We start from the raw sequence: 22567 nt of genomic DNA, 5'->3' as shown, positions 1-22567 counted from the left end.
TAACTGCCAGTATTTCTACTTTTCTTTTGTTTTAAATCTTGCTCTATATTTATTCATTGGCCTTATTGTTTATGCATCTGTTCTTGTTTTTAGCCCCATATCCTGTGTATTTTTTTCCTCTACCCATGTTTTAATGTTTGTGCCTCAAAGAGTCTTTGTACACTATTGGTTTGTTATATAAATAAAGTAAAAAAAATAAATAAATAAAAAAAACACCACACCATACATTTACTGGATTAATGCAAAAGATAGTCATTTGTGCTGCAAAATAAGTTATCTTATTTCAAAGCGGTTTGCATTTGTTGGGTTAAAGTTAAAATTTGGTGCAAAAGTATGAAATCATCCTTAATTCTGGAACCTTTATCCCACAAAACTAGAATGTTTTTAAATGCTGCCGGAGTTTAGGTGGTTTATTTTGTTTATTGGTCAATTTAAAAATGGTATGAAAAACATAATTGCTTTTATTTTAAAATAAAATAAATATATATGTAAATGAGAGATTTTCCTCAGGTACCCCAACAGCTCTCAGTTGAAGCATAGGAATGTGAAGTCTCACCATAAAGTTTTTACTGAATTGATTCAGATGGAAACAAAAGTGGCTCTGTAGCGACCTCAAGTGGTAGATATATGCAATGATAAAATAAGCTCAGGAATAAACACAGTTGGTGAAACAAGAACATTTCTTAGTATAGATTTGGTGTCGGTTTGTCAAATAATAGTGATACTGCTCTGTTGTTACTCAAGGCTCAACTTTGTTTTTTTGGTTTTAACAACCATTTATTGTGGACACTTCTTAGAAAGTCCCCAATTAATGCCACCAGAACTAAAAATAAAACCAAAAGGTAATACAAACCCAAATCAGTTCAAAATAAATGCAGCATTTACATAAATAAAAGGCACAAATAAGCAAACAAACCCGTACTTCATTAGCCGCATTGACTCCAGAGGAATAAAGCTTAATATTTAATGATCAGCTTTTCAGAAGTGCACCAGCCAATGTTTTCTGGGCAACTGGTCCCTCGTATATTAATATGCTTTTTAACCAAACAACATAAACATGAACAACATGAATTTACTCAAAGTTATTTATTTATTATTGAAATTTTCATTTAATGCTACTATGTATTAACTATCATTTTTTTAACTAAATATTAGAATAATTAAATGAGTTAACCCAGATGGCAGCAACAAATAGTTAAATAAATACATCCTGAACATTTTTAAAGTGGGATTTGAAGCTGTGTGTTAAATTAATTTCACATACACTTTAATATTTTAAATATATTCAGTTCTCACCATATTTTCAATGTTTTTGAAATGTGCATAAAAAAATTATCCATCGTATTAATTCAACAACTAAATTTAATTAATCTGATCAACATGTTCATTAAATTCTCTCCAAATGTTTACATGCACTTGAACACATAGCTAGGCCATTCCAACAAAAGAGACTGGGGATGGAAGGGGAAAATTAAGTGTTTCAGCTTTGCACCAAGATGCTATATATCTTGTATAAGTCTGTTGTGGAAAGTTTGATCTCTTCTGCCATCAGATCAAAAGCATCAGATCAAATGACTTAAAGAAGCTTCAAACAGATGATTAAGGCTGACTCTTTACCTCTGGAGACGATTGTGTTAAAACTAATTCCTTATGAATTTAAGAACCTCATAGTCAACCTTGAGTATTTTCTTCATCAGACTGCGTAATAACAAGAAAGTGTTTTCAGTCAGAGGCTTCTCCAGATCCATTATTACAGTAAAAATAATAGTGAGTTGCATGGAAAACATTAAACCAAAACCTTGGATTGCATTTTGTGTTCCTAAATCTCAAACTAACATAACATTTTGAGCCTTTCAAAACATAAAAAAAAATCTTATGGTAAATGTTTTAGTTTTGTGTTGAGTTTGTCAACCACAATGCTGACTTTTAAGACAATTCTGGTTTATATTTAACCTTTTTTATTTTATTGTCTGACTGAATGTGAGAGAGCAACACATCCCTTAGCCTAACACTAAACTGGCCTGTAAACCGTAGACCTCTGACTGTGCACATTCTCACACATCCAGGATCAGTGGGCTCTCCCTACACACAAAGAGCCGCCTGCTGTCGCAGCAGCAACATGCTTTCTCTGGATACAGGGGGACACAATCCAATAGAGGTGTTATTAAGAGTGGATAAGGAACAACAGATACTTTTGTTTAATATGTTTAGTATCTTAAATCCTTTCAAAACGAGATGATGCCAGAGACCATGTGTAAAGAAGAGGATGAAGAAGAAGAGCGAAGAACTCTGCAGGACAGAATTCAATCAACAGGTAGCCGTTAAATGACTGAAATATTCTAGAATCTACAATTCAGCATTAATGAAGGGAACAGAAAAGAAGCCTTTTCTTCTATGTAGCAACATGCACACTTTGTAAAGTTTTCAATCAGTTAAGCATGATCTAAAGCTTTAAAGTGGAATTTGTCTGAGAATATTTACATTATCAAGACCGAAAATATCCTATATGTTCCTTTTTTTCTTTACTAATATTGTAAAGAAAATCATCCTTCCTTGGTCTAGCCTTTGCCTCTCAATAGTTTTCCTCTCCTCTACCTGATGGCACTGATTGAACTCATCCATTCAGATGTCTCCTGAGCTGACAGGCCTACTGTGTGATGAGCTACTGTAACTTAAAATATGCAGCTTTTCTCTCCTTCAGACATTTGTAGGAGAATAATCTCACACTGTTATCATTCCTGAAATATTTGACAACAAAAATGTTAATGTTACATTATAAATCATTTAAAATCTCACTGGTTCCCAGTTAATATCCTAAAGTTTCCGACTAACTTATCTTAAAAAGAACATTCTGTTAATTAAACCTCTCTTTTTAAGTCCATCTGATTAGAATATGATGATTTCTTGTCTCACTGTGGCACACAAACATAAGAAGACATCAGAAGAAGACAACAGAAGACAACAGAAGATATATATATATATAAAACAAACAGGAAAATATGTGTTTCTCATTTTAAAATTTGCATCCTAAATTTGACCAAAATTACAGTCAGAGCTGTATATGCAATTCTAAGAATAAGTTAGCTTTAAAAGAAGTGTTGCAAAGATGAATGTCGTTTAACCTATAATTGCTGAGAGCAGTATGATTGTTGTCTGCTTTTTTGGGTCAAACTAGCTGCAGACCCTGTGCTTTCTATGTACTAGAGTCTTGTTCTAGTGTTCAAAGCTCTGTGTTTACAGTAAAGCTGGTCAGCTTCATGGAGCAGAGCAGCTGTGACACAGAAACAGATTGTTTTTCCAACGTTCCTTTTGTCGCCAGCTTCCACCAGCTGCTCTGTGGCTGCTGCTGCAGCGCTGAGTAATGTCAGCATGTGTTGAAGTGAGAGCGAGGCTGTTTAGGGAATCTGTCCCTGCTGATTTCAGCAGCTTCTCTCTCTCTCTCTGTGTTTGGGTTGTATTTTCTGGAGATGATGTAACATTGTAGAATTATTTACATCTGTGGGTTTTTAAAGAGTCTGACAGGGGTTTTCAAAATATCAGTTTTGTTTCCCCCTGTTGTATAAAAGTTTAATCAGCTGTGGATGTCTACATGTTTTGTTTCTAGGGAGCCAGAGTGAGTTTCCTGTCTTTTAAAGAGGAAAACTATCAATTCTTCTAGACTTTGGGTGTTTTTCAGCTTTGTTTCCTTTTTTTAAACGTTTTTCAGACATATTTTTGCTAAGATACCTTTACCATTATCAGAGAGATGCTTTTCTGTTTTTTTTAAGATTATTAATTTGCTAAGCCTCCTTACTCATTCCCCCTAACAGTCAGCCATAAAAGCAGGAGTGCTAGAAGTTACCATTAGATCAAGAAATAATAACCTGATGAATGAGCAGAAAGAACCAAAGATTAATAACAAAACTAAATATAAAATTTACATGTCACATGGGCAAAATAATTTGTTTTATATTTTCATTCTTAAGTTTGTTTCATTCAAATTTTTTTTCTTTCTTGATTGTTTTTACTGTCTGTTCGAAATAAAATAAAATAAATAAATAATAACAAAGCTAAAATATAAGCATACAGGTATTAATTATACACTTTAAAGCACAAAAGCATAATACAGTGAATTGTAGGTGGTGTAGGGAGGATGAAAAACAGAAACTAGAAAACAGGACAAACAAGTACAAATTATTAATCAATGTTTTATCTTGATCCTCTAGTAGGCTGTGTACATAAACACACTCAAGATACTAAACCGTCACAATTGTTAATCCAGACCTGATAAGGGTAATGTATGCCTTCAGGTTTTTACCAACCCCAAAGAATAAGGAGATGAAGGGGAGGAGGTACAGGTAAATACAACTGATTTGGATCCAGCACTAAAAGCATGTTGTCTCTAATACACAGTTTATTCTATTTCTTTTATTGGATTGATGAGAGAAGACAAACATTGATGTTCCTGAAAGCTGTTAGTGGGACGTACAGCATGCAATGGATAATTTGCTGTAGGATATGCACCTTTTTAGGTTCTGCTGTGGATAGTTTTTTAGAGCCAATATTGTTTTTAGTTATTTTTATGCCTGGATTTCTCATTTTTGTAGAACTTAATTGAGGTCAAATACTTAATATGAAATAAAATAAGAGAAAGTCTAAAGAAAATTAAAGTATATGTTTGAAGAGACCAAATAAGTAGCAATTAAGATGGTTTGATGGATAAAATGTTTGTCTTTTGGTTAACTTGGCAAATAATTTTTATTTTCTTGCCTGTACTTTAGCATTGTTCCAAGCAGCATCGCAGGATAGCACAAATAAAATGAGCAAAAACCTTACTAGTGCTGCTTAGTTTCTCTTCCAAACAAAGTCGTGTGATTTCATAGCTTTCTAGATAAGAACACACCCCAAACCGCCAAATTAATTCATCATGGTGTTTCAAAGCCATGGCTGATGCAGAAGAACCTGAAAATCGTTCACACCTCCTGTGCATTCTGGAGCAGTGACGAAGCTGCACTGCCTGGTCCAGTATTCACTTCCTGAAAGACCACATTCCAGCTCACCTGACTAGCCAGGTAGACACAGGAGCTTAGAATCATGATAAGGACGTCCCTCTTTTCTTTCTGTTGTGTGAGCTGGAGCGTCACTGCCAGTTTCAAGTTGTCTGTCACACTGAAACAAACCTGGAGGGACAGATCTCTACTGGAGGATCCTCAGGGTGAAGATTCCCTTAGCAGCTCACAGGTAGGAGCATCAGAAAAGTGATCAGTGAGTTGTATCGTTTAGCAGTGATGAGCCCACACTAGGATAAACAGCTCTGCTGGTGTTAAAAAGAGACACCATAGGAAATGTTCAAATATTAAAGCCTAGTTTGTTATGGCGGAAGGTCAGGAAGGTTTTTCCTGAACGTGTTAAAGTGTAACTTTCATCAGCAAGGCTGTGGCTCTAACTGTCAATAAGTAACAGGTGTGATGGCTGGATCTGACTGCTGTGACGTATGGAGCTGCAGGTGTTACCAGCCTCATCTTCAATCCTTACCTAGAAAAGGCTTTTTACCTTTGTTTCTCCAAAGACCTCTTTATTTTGTTTTTTGATGTTACTGTTTTTATAAATATCCTTGTTTCTGTAAGACGTGTCACATACCACAATTCAAAATTGCATTAGAAAATATCAGAGTGCTTAAAATATAGCTGTGAACTGGTTCTTCCACATTTTGTCCCTAGCTGGTTTGATCAAGGCTCTTGTATTTCTTGTTGAAACAATCAAGTAAAAAAAATTCATGAAGTTCATCAGTGTTTTCTAGCAGATCGCTTGGTGGGAGTTTAAGCTGTTTAAAACATTATCTGGTGTCTTTATTAAAAACCTTAGACTGTAAATGTAGGCTGTTATATTATTATCGCTAAAAGTTTGTTTTAACTTAGCAGGCCTATAAAAGCCTACCATGTAAGGTGAGGGAATATATCATTAAATAAAGCTTAAAGACTCAGTGATGATAAAGTTTAAAGTAAGTTTCAGGGCAGTAAAGAGATGATATGTCACTTTGAACATGTCAGGGTTGATGGTAGAGGTAGATGGGTTTGCCTGAGGACTTGATAAATCCTAATCTACTGGGATTTCCACCAACAATCGCATCTCTGGTTTTTAAAGAACAGTCCAGAATGGAAACATCTCACACTAGCAGCAGCTGAGCAGATAAAATGACCAAAATGATGTTAGGTGAGAGATCAGGGGTGCCCCAGTCCCGTCCTCATCCTATAACTTTTAGATGCATCTCCTCGGCAACAAACCTGAATCTAGCTCAGCAGAGGCCTGGTAACGAGCCCCTCATTTGATTCAGGGGTGCATGACTAGGGCACCGCTGCACTGGATAATAGATGAGCAACAGAATCATGAATATCCAAATATAATAACCAGAGATACAAACAGGTGTGCAAATCAAAAACCCTTTAACTTGATGAGCAGCAGAAGCCCTCACTGGATGCGCTTTTGTTTGTGAACTGGAAGAACAGGAAACAGAGGCTGCATGTTTTTCAGATTGGAAAATGTTTCTTGGTCTGTTGAGGCTTCATTCCAGCTGCACCATACAGATGATGGGGTCAGCAACAACAAAGTGTGGATCGCTCTTGCCTTGGTCTGCAGGCCAGGCTGCTTCATTTAAATGCTACAGTCTAGCTGAGTATTATCACTAACCATCTCTATCCCTTTATGGCCAAAAAACATCTAAAAACTGCTTCTAGCAGAATGAAACAAAACTCTAATTATCTTAAACTTGTTTCCTGAACATGACCGTGAAACAATTAGATTAGGGCTACATTTTTGCTTTATTATCTGGGTTAACCTCATAGGAACTGCACACCATGGATGATCCATCTGCTCATCCAAGATGGGTTAGGAGAGGTAATGATATTCAGACATCCTTCTTCTCAGCCACACTCTCCAATAAAATCTGGAGAATCAAATGCCAGAGGAGATATAGAGCTTTGGTTCAATCCAAAGACTTTCTCCTTTAGAAACGTGGCCAAAAAAATAAAAAATATAAAAATTAGGGGGTGTGAGGGACCGAGCCAGCCAAGCATGAGGACACAGTGGTGATTGTCAAAAAACTGGGTTTTATTTCCCCAAAGTAGCAATAATCCAAACAAAAAATTCAGGGCCCTTAAAAGAGGTCAAATGAAGAAATTAACTAAGGGCAAAAAGTTTTAAGTTCAAACATATGAAACCTCAAACTAACTGAACAAACAAAAAAACTGACCTGACACACAGCAAACAAAGGGGACTTAAATACTGGCTGATCAGACCAGACTGACACACTGAGGAAGAGGTAGGGAGAACATCTACAACAAATTAACAAAAAAAATAACTAAACAGTTAGCTTAAGGATTAAACTTAAATAACAATCAATATACAAATTAACAAAATGAGCAAATCACAAAAGTAAGAAGAAGAAATTATGCAACATATTTTAAAATGTGGAGTCCATGGTCTTCCCCCATAGTGGAACTCTAGATGGTACCACCCAATCAGTCCATGATGTCAGCCACATTCTCCCAGTTGATTGCACTCCCACAGCACCAGAAAAGAAAGCAGAAAATATATTAAGCATTTGACAAAATTAAATAAACAAAAGTTAACCAAATGTGCGTGCTAGAATTGGAACTAATGTCTTCAAAATTGTCAAAAACAAACCAATATATTTATGCTACTGTGATTAAAAAAAAACTTATGAAAAAGTGGTGTTGTGTGGGGTTACTGACCATGTGACCATCACAGGGGGATCATCCAGAATAAGCAGTGGACTGTCACTGAAAATTGTGATATTTTGCTTTCCATCCAGGACATATTTCCTCCATGACCCCTGATTCTGATAGACACTAGAAGACAAAATAATTATGTTGATGAATGGCACTGATAAAAGATGCACCTCTGTTTTTCTCTCTAGATTTAACTGCAAGAGCCAAACCCTGTCACCTGCCCTGCAGGTATGTCATTACTTTTTAAAGCTGACTTTAGGAGGACTGGATTTCTGAGCCAGGAGCTGTTAGGTTAGAATCATGTTGGTGTGGTTCATGATTAGATGCAACAATGCAGCTGTAGAGAAAAACCGACATGCTGCTCATTCACCCACAGCTTGTTCTAATCAGACCAATAATCTCCGTGTGAACATCAGACAGGCCTGGAGACCACTTTCAAACCACAGATTAACCCAATGCCTTTGCAGACTTTAGATTTCGGTGTTTACAGCTTTTCAGATCAATTAGGTCAACCATGGTATTTTCCCCACAGATGGTTTCCCTCCTCCTACTCCTAATGAGGAGGTGTGAATAATGATGCTGTGTCTATCAGGGGACGTACCTATCACTGAGGTGATGAGGCAGCTTGTAAACATTAACTTAACCTCCTCTGCCTTCATTATGAAAGGCTCTGAGACCAGATTTTTCAACTCTGAGAGTTAAAGAACTGTGATTTAAGCAGAGCTTCAGTGATGCAGAAAGGAGTTTTTCTGTAATGGATTTATCTAAAGTTTTTACATTTACTGAGGCAGTGCATGTTGTATCTAAACTGCTTGAGTCTAATTAAAGGCACAGCGTTTGTGGAAAGTGAAGCAGTTTTAATGGTTTTTTGATTCATTGCTATTAAAATACAGGAAGCATATTTGTGTTTCAGCACAATATTTCCTAATAATTTAACATTTAGCGTACATAATGATTGAAGATATTCCTCTAAAAAATAAATACCAAAAGTAGGATTTTTTTTTTTTTTTTTGTATTATTGCCTTTTTCTTTCTTATTGTGACACACGGAGCAATTATTATAATGACTTGTTCCTAAAATATAGATATATTGTTTTTTGATTGTCCTACTTCTTTGCTTGTATCTTTCTATAGTGCACCCAGGAATGATTAAAAATGTTTTGCTTCTATATTTTTTTTTTTCAGTCAAGGGCCGCTATCTTCTCTACGAGCTGCTTTCAAGAGAAGTATGTTTTTATTGTTATATATCTCTGGGAAATGTTTTTTATTAAAAGTTAGAAGCTGGATTTTTTTAACAAACTGTATCTTTGCGAACATTTCAGTTTTCTTTTTTTTAAATTAAGTTAAACTTTGAAATGTTAAAGATTTAAAAAATATAACGGTTGTTTTTATAAAAAAAACAAACGAATGAAAGTTAAAAAAGTTTCATTTCTTTTTCCAGCTAGATCAAATTCTCAGAACGACAGCAGAACAGAGAGGAGGTAAATAATTCTTTCCTTTACATCTTGCTGGTGTTGTTTGCTCATTGGGGTTAATTTAACCTCTTCTGATTTGTCCTTTAGGCGACCGAACATCACCATTGTCTCAGTGGAACCTCTAGCCAGAAACACCTGGTTCACTGGAGGCCCTGTGGTTTTTCCACCTCAAGCAGACTGGTGCGCTGGCATCCAGGCTGTTTCACAGGTAGGTTTTATCTCAGGCTTATATTTAGTGTAAAACCATTTTTTTCCCACAAAATACTGTTTGTATATTTCATTTTTAAACTCTAAGGAGCCATGTCAGTCTCATGATTTAAAGTTTGTTTTTGGACTGCTTCCTTTACTCAACCTCTATAGGATATGTTCATTATGTACATTTAAGGGAAAAAAGAATGATCAAGTCTCAATGTAAAACTCAAGGTATCAGATCAACAGTACTGAAAATGAAAGTAATTTCTTGGAAAATAAAAAAATGTCTCCATGAATCTACGAAAGAATGACACAAGTCCCAAAAGAATGGCGATTTCTTTAACCCCCTAAACCAGAGGTCTTCAACAGGGGGTCCGCAACCCCTAGGGGGTCTGCGGAGGTACTGCATGGGGGTCGCGAAAGTCTTGGTTGATTACTTTTTTTTTATTCCCTCCTGCAATTTTTTCACTAATTAAAATGTCTTTAAATACACATTAACATGAATTCAACACACTGTAGTAAACAGATAAATGAAAGCAGAAGATGTCTTTCAGTCATCGATGCACACATTCAGCGACACACAGGAGCTCTTTTAAGCTGGGCACCGTTTCATTCACAACACCTGTCCCATCAACCAGGAATCAGAATCAGAAATACTTTAACACTCCCAGGAAGAAATTACTTTCGTTACATTACTCCATCTGGAATAGAGTGACTGTAGGACCAGTTTGATATGACACAATTTCATACAATATATATAATTAGGGGGTCCCCGCTCCATCTTGCAATCAGTTTGGGGGTCCTTGGCTTTAAAAACGTTGAAGACCCCTGCCCTAAACTATGCTGTTGCTGTCAGGCTTTTTATGCCCTTTTGTTCTCTAAGCCACAGTTAATTTGGCTTTACAGAAACAAAAAAAAAACTGTTAACTTAAGACTGTTCAGGTACTAGACAAAAAAGAACTAGTTATCAGGACCCCAAGAAAGGGATTTCTTTTAAATGTGCCTGTTCTAAAGATAAATAAAAAATAAAATAAAAACTTTGATTGCAAAGAACTAAATAGCACCAGGTATAAAGATATCTCATATAGGCTAATGAAAATGACACGTAGCTATTAACAGTTTTAAACTTTATCTACCTATACGTGCCTTTTTCAGTTAAATTTAAGACTCTTTGAGATGATAAAAATGAAAAACAAGTTAAAATGTTAAACAAGTGTAAAATATCATTGCAAATGAATGAAACCCTTTACTCTTGTCCATGGCCCAGCCCCCACCATCCTATGACCAGGTGATTAAAGAGAAAACACAGAGAGATCACCAAGCCAAACCCACTGCTGCACCACGTCAGAGCATCTGCAGGTCTACATCTGGAGCACATTCTGACCCAGTTAGGAACCACACTGATTCACCCTGCAGTGCCACCTGCTCAGATGCAGAGGGAATCCCTACAGGTGAGGCTAATTCTAACATCTCATTAACTTTTATAAAATTACCTTTAATGCAAAAAAAAAAGTTTTCTGAAAAGTATATGCATTTAAAGTGAAGTACCTGCACTCATGCCTTCTTTTGAAATATTTTCAGCATTACTGCAGAAGGGGATTAACCTGTGGCTCTGCCAACATGCTTTAAAAATCCTGAGTTTCTTAATTAGTGACCTATAGCTCATCTGCTTTTTTAGCTGTGGTGTCTCACATTTTCCTCTTGACGCTACTCAAAAAATTTTGATTCTCTGAGATCTTTGCCAGTCAGGAGTCATCATGGTGATTAAGCAGGTAGTATTGATTTTGGTCATTTTCCCAGTAAGACATGAAGCCATGTCTTACTAAAAAAATCTCCATGAAGCCTACTGGCAGAGGGAGCCATGAAGTTCTCTAAAGCTCCCTGTGAGATCGCTCTGGAAGCAATTCCAACTTTGAATTTCTCCCCAGTTTTTGAAAGGATTTTAGTTTCTAATCATCTCTGAGTGCTGTTATCAATGTTGGTTGATCACACTTTATTTTTCCATTGATATGCTAGGTGCTTTATAAATGATGAGCTCATGCAGTTAACTGCTTTGTTCTACTGTCCTTCTGGTTGATGGTGCCTCTCTCCTGGAACACTGTCTATTCAGTGATCTTCCCTGATTAGGTTAGTCATACTATGGTCACAACGCTTTTGCATTAAAATTGTTGTTGTTTTTTTGGCCCCACGGAATAAAGAGGTATTCTGTGCAGACTGAATTGTAGCTTTTTCATCAGTGGTACACTTTAATCATCAAAATTAGCTGTACCTGATTTTTCAAATATGCCGTTCTTTGTTATAGATAAATATAATAAGCTCCATCGTTGATTTAAATTGTTCAAAAATCTATTTTGATTGCATTTTTCTGGTTGCAGTGCAGCTTAATAGGTTTACTTAATTTAGTTCATTTCAGTTATTAGGATTATTCCACTGGCTATTTTTGGGCTCTTAAGTCAAGGCAAGTTGGTTCATATAAAACAATTTAGTAGCAGGACAGTTTAAAGTGCTGTACATAATAGGAAAAGAGACAGGGAAGTATTATTGCAAAGATTATGATTTAAAGTAGTATTGCAAGATATATATTTCTAAAGAAAGAATCAAATGATTAATAAATAGTTGGATTACAAAGTTTGACTAATATTTAGAGAACATAGTCAAAAGCTAATCTACACATATACGATTTTGAATCTTAAATATCGTAAGCGACTTATTAGGGTTTCAGCAGCACCTATATAGGTTTTGAGAGAAGCGACTAAAAGCTGCTTTTACATGTATGCTTCTATCCGGAGTAGACAGGAGCAAGATCTTAAAGGTCTGGGTGGTTGATACACTGACAAGAAGTCTGTGATGTATTTTGGTACCAAACGATTCAGTGATTTATAGACTAATAGATGGATTTTAAAGTCCATTCTCTGAGACTTCGAAACTGTGGTGTTTTTGTCAGTAGTGGTGAAGGTTTGGATAAGACCGTCCGGGATCAACTGTGGCTGTCTGATCATTTTTTCTTTTTTTTTTTTTTTTTTGTTTTTTTGTTTTTTAATCAAACCTAATGATAAACACACTAATTACTTTTGTTAAGATCCTGCAGAGACATTAGGCATTTAATCCTAGAGAGGAGTCCATCACAACAACCAGATTTTAATCCTGATCATAATGTAAAGCTGTGTGTTGTCTGCATAGTTATGGTAACTTATGTGTTTGTTGTTATTAAAATGTGAGTTAGGGGAATCACATGGGAGGGACATTAAGATGTACCCACATTTGATTTTTGTGGTCTCTTGTGTAAAGTACCTACTGACACAAAAACTTTTGTGATTTTCTTTGTTTTTAGCCAAAAAGCCCAATAAGCCTCCAAGGTCTTCATTGACAAAAGCATCCGACGCAAAAGGAGGCATCAAGATTGCAAGAAAAACACCAGAACCCACAAGTACAAAGGGTTCGAATTGGGACTGTGATCCGGATTTAAGGGGATTTGAGAACACAGCCTCCGAGCATAAATCTGTCATTGTGCACTGGAACATTTCTACAAACCGTCAGTCTGACAGTTCTGTTTCTGTCACTACTGCTGCTTCAAACTTAGAAAGTAGACCAGTTGCACGCCCTCGAACAAAACTGCACCAACAAACAATAATAGAGGAGGAGAGGCAATCAATTACACTTGGAGAAAACTGTGACACATCTCAATCTCATTCACAGGAGGTGCCCACTACTGAGTATTTAGAGGAATTGCTGAGAGTCTATAGTGAAGGCAACACATTTGGAGACAGCAGGTATTTCATTGACCAATCTTTTGAGGAATTACTGGATGAAGATGCTGATGGAGCAATGAGCACCAACAACAATAATCGAAAACTTAGTGCCAGAATCCAGGCTTTTGAGAGCCAATCTGGTACTGGGGAAGAAAATAGGTCCCAACCAGTGACCCCTGACCTTCCACCAAGGAGGGCCTCCTTCAAACCTCCAGTGGCTTCAAAACCGTCAGTAGCTGTCAAACCTCCACGTACAAATGGCCCCAGTCAAAACATGGCAGCTTCACAAAACCAAGAACCAACAACAAGACCCAAGCCTCCTACAAAACCAGTGGGGCATTCTGTAAGACAAGAGCTGGAGGCTTTACACAGCAATGGGGGTCTGCCAAATCAATCACGGCCCTTTGGGTTGACCAGATCCAACAGCATTCATGAAGAGGAGAGGGTAACATCCCCACCTTTACCTCCAGTGAAACCATTCAAAGAACCTCTCAAACCCAACCTGAACTTAAACAATCACAACGTGTACGCACAGAACGAGAACATGTTCACCCCTTCGAGTGAGTAGCATTTATTTCTGGTAAACATACTGTTTAAATGTAGGCTAATGTTTTCTCTAATCCACTAAAGGGCCAGTTATCTGTTCACCAGCATGTTTCACTAATAAAAATACATGGATTTTTATCATTAACACACTTCTGGCTAAATAAAGGGCCACCTTGGGAAAATTGGTGTAGCTCACTCAATTAATTGGCCCCCTGGCAAAAACGATGAAAAGGGGTCCCTAAGTCCTCCAGCACTATAAACCTTTAGCAACTATAGAGATTGCTCAAGATAACCTCTGCAGCATTTTGGATCAGCTGAAGGCTTTAACTTTGTGGACTTCCTGATAGTAAAGAATTACAATAGTACATCCTAAAGTAACAAATGCATGGACTAGTTTCCCAGCATCACCCTTGGACAGGATATCTATACTTTTTGCAATATTCCACAGTTAAAAGAAGGAAATGCTAGAAACCTCTTTGATATGAGATTTAAATGACAGGTCCTGATCAAAAATATCTAAGATCTGTTTAATAGTTCAGCTTTCTCTTTTGTTCAGGAAAAGCCCCACTTATCCCTCAGTTTAGTTTGGACAGCAGTGGAAGCTCTGCTAAAAGACAAGGTACTGCAAGAAGACCAACCACCATCAGGGTTCCAGGCAAGGGGGTTGCAGGTGAGAGTGGAGCTTCAATATAACACATCCAAAGCAGACGTTTTGATTATACATTACATTTTCTTACTGTTAACCAATTTTTATAAACTATGAAAGATCCATGGGTTTATTGTATGTTTGAATAAAGATCAATCTCTCCTCGATATCAGATAATTATCAGGATGGTGGTGCTCCTCCTGTCCCAGTTAAGAGTCCCATAGGCTCCATGAACTCCTCGATGAGCTATAAGCAAAGCCTTACACCATCGAAGTCTTTTCAGGTGAGAATTACTTCACATAGTTTTTTTTTTTTTTTTTTTTTATCAAAATATTTTTATTGACATTTTCACATTATAACAAATGTGCAGTGCTGGATAGTCGCTACAGAGACATGAGATGGATACATATCAATCACTCCATGCACAATGAAATGTATAAAAACAAACGGGGGAAAAAACGAACCAAAAAAAAGTAAATCAATAAATCGAACGATGTCCAAAAAAATCCCCTTCATGCCATTGCCAGGTTACTAGTTCTTTTAAAAATCCCTGTTAGACCAAAATCTCAGAGTGTGTAACAAATGCGCTGCATGGCTCAGCTGTATTCAAGGGCCAAACCTTTAAAGGGTCTGGAATTGTTTTAAAAAGGGCCCCCACATCTTCTGAAAGTTCTTATTTGAATGCTGTAGTGATGAGTGTCTAATTTTCTCCAGACATGATATCCTCCAGCCATTGAGCATGGGAGGGAGGGAAAGCATCCTTCCACCTGAGCAGACTTGCTTCTCGGAGCCAAAAGGGAGGCAAAGGATAACTGGCGTTGTTTTGCTATAGTTAACACTTTCTCCCCTCCCATAACCCCACATAAAGCTGTTAATGGGTTTGTGTCTAATTTGATGTTTAACACCCAAGAGAGTGTATGAAAAACCTCTGTCCAGTATTTCTTAAGGGCTGAGCAGGACCAGTATATGTGAATGAGAGAGGCCATCGCATAATTACATTTCACACAATGTGGACTTACATCTGGGCATACGGAGGAGGATTTGCTTTCGAAATATGAGCCCTATGTACCACTTTAAACTGAATTAAACAGTGACATGCACAGAAGGAGGTTGAATTAATCAATTAGAGTATAGAACCCCAAGTATCCTATGACATAGGAAAACCCAAGTCCTCCCTTGCTGTTTTGAGCTTATCTGTTGGGGCACTCCTAAGATCCAAAGGTTTGCCATACAGAGCCAAAATGATTCCCTTTTTAAGTGGGTATATAGAGAGGACCATGTCAACAAAGCTGAGTTCTGCTGCTGTTGTGGCCGTCTGAGAAACAAAATGCTTGCCTAAAGATACCTGAATAAATTAGACTTTTAGGGAGGTTGAACTTTTCACTGAGCTGCTCAAATTATGTCAAATTATTGTCTATGAACTTATCTTTGAAATGTACAATCCCTTTCCTGTGCCATTCTTGAAAGGCAGAGTCCTGACAGGATGGTTTGAAAAGGCAGTTTGAAAGAAAAATATTTTTAAAGTCTATAAGCAGTTAATATCTTTTCTTGAGTAGATAAGTGTTTGGGGATTTCTTCTCAAAGGTTTGGTGGTCCCACAGATGGAAGTTGATGGCTAGTATAAAAAAAGGCCAAGACTTAAGGGAAACTCTGCCAGGTTAAAACAACCCTGGCCTCCAGAAACTTTCTCCATAACTTTTTAACCGCTTTATAATTTTCAAAAAATGCACTAGGCAGCTTTTTACATAAAAGCCAAAGGCTATGTGACCGCAAACGGAGTCAGGAGCTTCAAAGAAATATCTGACAACAAAAGATCTATAGTACTTTAAGTCAGACTACCTACATGAACTTTTGCAAAATGGTTCTGTTTATGCCAAAGAAATGGTTCACTTCAAACCATACAGAAAGATCTCTAGTAATGCACAGCTTCCCACCTCCATCTCTCTTCATTAATGGCTGTAACAATTTTCCAGATTTAAGCTTTTTTCTTTAGATGTAAGGTGTCAACTTTGTCTTGGGCTTGTCTAGCTTTTAGCATCCGACATATGAAGCAACTAATGTGGATTTGAAAGCAATAAAAAGAAAGTTATGCTCTGCAGATTCTGATGGTTTACCTCTTAACAGATTCTGAATTTAAAAGTTCTGGCTATCCCTTTAAAAAGCTGATCAGATTTTTTTTTTTTCTATATAGCAAATCTTCTCTTGCACTGTAGCTGAAAATCTTCCCTGCTTCATTTCCTCTGCTTTCAGAAAAAATAAAAAAAAAACATTGTTGGAGCTCCATAAGCAGATTACTTAGTAGTACCTGGAATGTATTATGGTGTTTTTTTGTTTTGTTTTTTGCAGAACACTTTCAGTACAGGTCCAGAGCCACCGCTTCCACCAAGGTAAGAAAATAAACTGTTATAAGAGCTATATGGATCTAACAAAATAAAAAAAAAAAATGCTCTGTAATTCAGCACTGTTGATGGTTTTGTGTTAAAGGAAGCCCAGTATGAAGAAAGCCATCCCACCCTGCCCTTCTCCAGCAAAAGCAGGCCCAGGAAGACCTCCTCCACCTAACCTCCAGGCATGTGGTCGATCTCAGTCAGCACCGCAGCAACCTTCACCAAAACTAAAGTCGCAGAAGCCCACCAAAAAAGGACTGGTGTTGCCTCCAAGGCCCAGTCCAGGTCACCGCCTGTACAACAATTATATAGTGAGAAAAATAATGCCTTTGAATTTATTTAAGTTTCTGCTTTCTTAGAGCATTTTCAAATATGAACTTCTGTCACTAGCTTCCACTACCGCATGGGATTGCATCTGCAGATTTTGATGGCAGTAACACAGGGGAGCTGACACTTCAGGTGGCTTAAACATTGTTTTTTTTTTTATAGAAAAAAAAATTATTACCGCTCGTAACATTGCTCTTAGTCAAGCAGATTAACCTAATGTTTTTTTTTTTTTTTTGGTACCGTTACTAACAGAAAAATGAAGTTCTTATGCTTCTGGAAAAGATTAACCCCAAAGAATTTGAGTGCCAAATTGGAGAAACCACGGGGAGAGTCCACAAGTCTCGGATGAAAATCATAACTCCTCTGGATTCAGACTCGTCTTACCCACAGGTAAAGTTGAAATAAGTTAGAAATTGAATCTGTGCCATGTAGGCTCTATATTGTGCCCACCTAACTCTAATATAAACATTTTCTGCAGGATGGAGGGGCGTCTGCTTCAGGTGGAGGCAGTGACAGGCTTAAGGTCAAAGCTTTGCATGACTTTGATCCAGGCAAGTCATTCGTTTCTTCAGCATTCAGAAATGAATCACATTTAAATATTCACAGTATTTTAAGCCCTTAAAATATCTATAATATTGCAAAATCCAAACCAGTCTTCAAGATAAGTTATGGAATTTGTTGAATAAATCAACACAAAAGTAGTAGCCTCAGCCCAGCACTAAAGTCTTCTGTAGACTGAATCATATTAAGCTTCTTCCATGTTATTTTAAGCTTTTCCAAGCTTTTATGTTCCTGCAGAAGCCTTCTACAGTGTGATGCTAAAAACATGGTTCAACATAAAGATGCAAAGTTCAGGGTCATGGACAGAGGGTTAATTTTTTTTTACCCCAATTCAACATTTCAAACATTATTATGAAGCTTGATCTTGGTCATATTTAACCAAAGCACCTTCTTTCACACGTTTGCTGTGTTCCCCTAATGGCACTTGGCAAACTGCAAATTGGAATATCTTAGCAATTGCTCTCTTGTCTTTTTTTGCATAAAGGCCAGATTTGATGGCTTGCCAATAGAATCTCCTTCCTGAGTTGTGGATGTCTGAAGCTCCTCCATAGTTTTTCATTTCAACCCTCTGTGTGAATGCTGGATGGTTGACTCTCTAAGGTGTACCAAACTCTTCCATCCTCTGATGATAGAATAGACCAAGCTCTGTGTGTATATTTTTTTTTTTTATCATCACTGATTGGAAAGCCCTCATAATGCTCTCCAAGACCTGTCTGTTGTTTTCTTTTTAATAATGAATTTTGCTCTCCGTTGTTCTCTATTAAGCTTCAAAAGCATTAACAGAATAGATTGTACTCTGAACAGCGCAGAGACTTCAGCTGTCATATATATGTGGACACACCGTATATACTGTATTTACCCCAAGCACCTTTCCCTCCTTTCGGCACCTTCTTCTTCCTTTTGACTATTGAGTCAATGTAACAACCACATTTTTCCACTGTGAGATCAATAAAATCAACCAATCAATAAGAAACAGGCAGAATTTAATAATTGGGAGACGTCTGGATTTTCCTTGGATTTTATTCAGGGTTATCAAAGTAAAGGGAGCTGAATATGAAAGCATGTCAGAATTTAAAACATTTCATTTTAGATTTTTTGCTTGGCTTTGAATTGGGGCTGACATCACAAATTGTTGCTTTAATATCGGTTATTGCAATCATGATCTTTTCTCTCTTTTTCATCTCTGCTTTCTTCCCTCCGTGTTCAGTAACAGGTGTGAGCATCCTTTACATTGGGACTGTTCAACTGGTTAGACATTGACATAAAGGATGAAAGTTCATTGCATTTGCAATGTATTGGCCAACATTTATGTACTTTAAATACTCATTTGAGATATTAATATCTCACACAGAGATACTGTGATGACTGCATATATTATTGATGTATTGTTGAGCTCTACTTGGGATATAGTTGGGTTTATTTATGTAAATCATTGCTATTAGAAGTGATGAATTGTTATAAATGAGAAGTCTTTGGTTGTTTTTACAGAAGGTCCAAGGGAGCTGAGTCTGAGAGCAGGAGATGTTGTGACTGAGGTGGAGCAAGTGGACAGTGAGTGGTACCTAGGGACCTGTAATGGATCTACAGGTTACTTTCCCATCAATTATGTTACCATCTTGGTAAGTTTCAAGCAAAAACCCATTGTTGGGAAATATAATTAAATGAAAAAAGCTGCTGATGATTATCTATTCCAATCAGTCACAGTCACCAAAACCTTTACCCAAGAAGAAAGCAAAGACACAGCCTGCCTCTGTCAGGTACTATTGTGATCGGTTTTGAGCCTTTGCATTTTCTTTACAAACAACCCTGATGCTCTGATAGGAAGTGTGAAATACCCCTTGCAGTGGTCCGAGATGTGTGGCCAGGTTTGACTTTGAGGGGGAGCACAGTGACGAGTTGTCATTCTTAGAGGGGGACGTGATCCAGCTGGAGGAGTACGTGGGACAGGACTGGGCTCGGGGGCAGATTGGCGTCAATGTTGGCATCTTCCCCTTGACCTTTGTGGAGATCATAGAGGATCTCCCTCCTCCCCCGAGTCAGCAGCAGGCTGCTAGGATAGCGCTGCCAGGTGAGAAAATATAAAAACATGCAATACGTGCTTTTTTTTCAAGCTGTTTTTGAAACAACCCATGACTCTCCCACCCACATCAGTCGCTTCTCTCTGCTGCCCTCTGGAAAGAGGTACAACAGCTCCAAATGCGGAACAACCAAATTCCACATTCCCCTCATCATGACAGTGCTAAACTCCAAATAACGCTCAAATGTACTTTTTAAATTTGCAGCAGTCTATGTCACGCTCGCTAAAACGCACTGAGCACACTGCTGAATCTCATTCACACACATAGATAACCTTGTTAAATGAAAGAAAAAGCCAAAAAGGTCACAGATATAACTGAACTTTTTAAAATTATTATTGATACTTTTGTCTGAGTCGGACAAAAGTAATAGTAATAATTTTAAAAATGCTTTGAAAATGAATAAAGGAAAGTCAAGCATTGATTTTCTACCATGCTTAAGCAGAATGATTTTAACAATAAAATCATGAAACAGGCCTGGACAACACTGAGGGTGATGTCAAAAAGCGCTTACAAACACAAAAACTCTTTTCTATATTTTCTGTAATATTAAGCACAACGCATACGGCTTTCGTGGAGGTAAAACCTTCAATTTTTCTGCTTACCTTAGTTGTACATTCCCTCCAACATCAATTAACAACAACTTTCTTTCTGTAGAGGATTAATTACACAACAAATTAAAATAGTTATTGGGATCATCAAATGTTTGAAAGTTCTCATATCCACATAGGGTAGAAATTACAAAGGGGGCAAGGGTTAAATGTTTTGCAAGATGCAACTTGGTGACATGCTCTTCGCAACTATCCTCATGCTCCTTACATAATTGTAGTTTTAAAAAGGACTTTTCTAAACTTGTAGATTCCCTGCCATTCTATCCAGCTTTCATTTATCTTTCATGTATTTTCTATAGAGCTAAGATTTGGGCTTTGGGAAGACTATTCAAAAGTGTCATTTTGCACAGCTTTATACTTAAACTGTCCTGACGAAATTGCTTGGACTTCACCTAAAGTCATGTCTGAACCAGACATAAGCCGAGACCTTGAAGTCCAATTCAATAGAGGACAATTAATCAAATAAATTCGGGGTATATGGGGCGTCAGTGACAGTGGACAGGTGAAAGTCGTGTCGGATGTAGGAGTTTGCCCTAAAATCGTTGGGGTTGACAGTAAAGCTCCGGCTTTCAGTGTTGTGTACAAGACATTTCACCCGTATTGTCTACTGATGATAGTCAGAGAGCCAGGTGGCACCAGTGTATGGCAGCCTTGCTTCTGTCAGTGAGCCCCCGGGCAGCTATGGCTACTATATAGCTTGCCACCATCAGTGTATGCGACTGAATGTAGTGTAAAGTGCCTTGGTCAAGTTTCCTCATTTGAAAAAGCCCTACATATGTACAGGCCGGGTAAGAGATACCTGAACCAGACTGACACTCTTCAAGATCCTAGGTGTAAAATGTAAACTTGGTTCTCCTTCATGTATTTGTTATATCAACAGGCCTTACGGACCCTTCTCCTTTTGAACAACCAGAAGCTGCCAAACCTGTTCAGGTAACCAATATTTATAGAGGCAGAAACAACAACAAACATAACGCTAGCAAATATGTAGCTAAAGAAGTACATCGATGGATTATCACAGCTAAATATACACATTTGAATATTTCTTCCTGTCATTCCATGACCTCCATCCACAGGATGAAAGGTCCAGCGTGGAATGGGCAGTGGCTCTTTATGATCATCCAGCAAAGACGCCAGATGAGCTTTCGTTTCGAAAGGATGACTGTATCCTGATTACCAAGCATTTAAATGAGGATTGGTGCAGTGGCAGGCTCAATGGCAGAGAGGGCATGTTCCCCAGGGCTTTCATCGAGTTCTCATCAGGTACAGACATTCCTCAGCTGGGTGTAAATAACTAAACATCAAGCTTAAACTCTGCAACCTTAAATAATTCCTGCTTGATAAGGGAAAAAAAATCCACGTAGCTCAATATTCAGTGTGTCTTTAGTTGTGTTTAGCATTTTATCATGTGATGAACTGATAATTACATTTGCATGTTCTGTGGATAAACAGCAGATATAGAGGTGGAATGTAGCCCTTTTATATAGTTTTGCATTTTTTATTTCATCAAAATATGCACCAGTAAGCAAGCTTGTGGTCACTGTGTTTAACAACCATTCCTGTACATCCTGAGCAGGAGACCATCAGGATGACAGCCCACAATATGGAGCCGCTAGCTGTGTGAGAGGAAAGGCTCTTTATAGCTTCACATCAGACTGTGAGGAGGAGCTTTCACTCCAGGTGCTGCGATATTTGTGTAGCATGTTTCCATTTATTCCAGAACCCGCCTCCAACCCACCTCTCATCTTCTCCCTACACAGGTCGGGGACGTCATCACCAACCTGGAGTCAGTGGACGATGAATGGTTTCTGGGAGACTTGAGGGGAAAACGGGCCCTTGTCCCTAAAAACTATGTGCAAGTCATTGATTAATGCCTAATAGCCAGCAGAGCTGCAGCACAGAAAAAAACTGTAAAGATGGATATGTATTCAGTCATATTTGGGAAGCATGAAAACTAAAACAGTATTTAAAGTTATGAAAATATTCTCCAAAATCATTTAAGTATTTTTTTAAAATGTTCATTTTAAATATTAAAGATGTTTGCCAAAACTTTTCTGCCTTTTCTGAACTAAACACTTACACCACCTACTGAACCTTTGTTACACATACAACTATAGCCTAATAGCTTAGAGCACATGTGTCAAACTCAAGGCCCGCGGGCCAGATGTGGCCCGCCACGTCATTTTATGTGGCCCGCTAGAACTCCCACAGCCGTCATTTTGATGGTTCTGAGATTTTAAAGGGAAAGAACTATATTCAAAATTAAATTTAT

At 37.6% G+C, this 22567-nt stretch overlaps 1 protein-coding gene across 1 annotated transcript; it reads left to right on the top strand.

Moving 5' to 3' along the window:
- The first annotated feature begins 2172 nt into the window (after positions 1–2172).
- Positions 2173–22355, top strand: sh3d19 (SH3 domain containing 19). Its single transcript, XM_015373660.1, has 21 exons — positions 2173–2314; positions 7916–7955; positions 8912–8952; positions 9168–9207; positions 9289–9409; positions 10661–10844; positions 12725–13702; positions 14245–14358; positions 14508–14617; positions 16681–16721; positions 16819–17032; positions 17112–17180; positions 17301–17438; positions 17527–17599; positions 19098–19228; positions 19308–19366; positions 19454–19677; positions 21176–21228; positions 21372–21558; positions 21872–21975; positions 22056–22355. The coding sequence occupies exons 1-21, from the start codon at positions 2236–2238 to the stop codon at positions 22164–22166; spliced, it is 3111 nt and encodes a 1036-aa protein (XP_015229146.1). The 5' UTR covers positions 2173–2235; the 3' UTR covers positions 22167–22355.
- The last annotated feature ends 212 nt before the right edge of the window (positions 22356–22567 follow it).

This window comes from Cyprinodon variegatus, unplaced genomic scaffold, assembly GCF_000732505.1.
Source record: "Cyprinodon variegatus isolate N-32 unplaced genomic scaffold, C_variegatus-1.0 Scaffold90, whole genome shotgun sequence".
NCBI lineage: Eukaryota > Metazoa > Chordata > Actinopteri > Cyprinodontiformes > Cyprinodontidae > Cyprinodon > Cyprinodon variegatus.
This window is presented reverse-complemented; position numbering and strand designations above follow the sequence as displayed.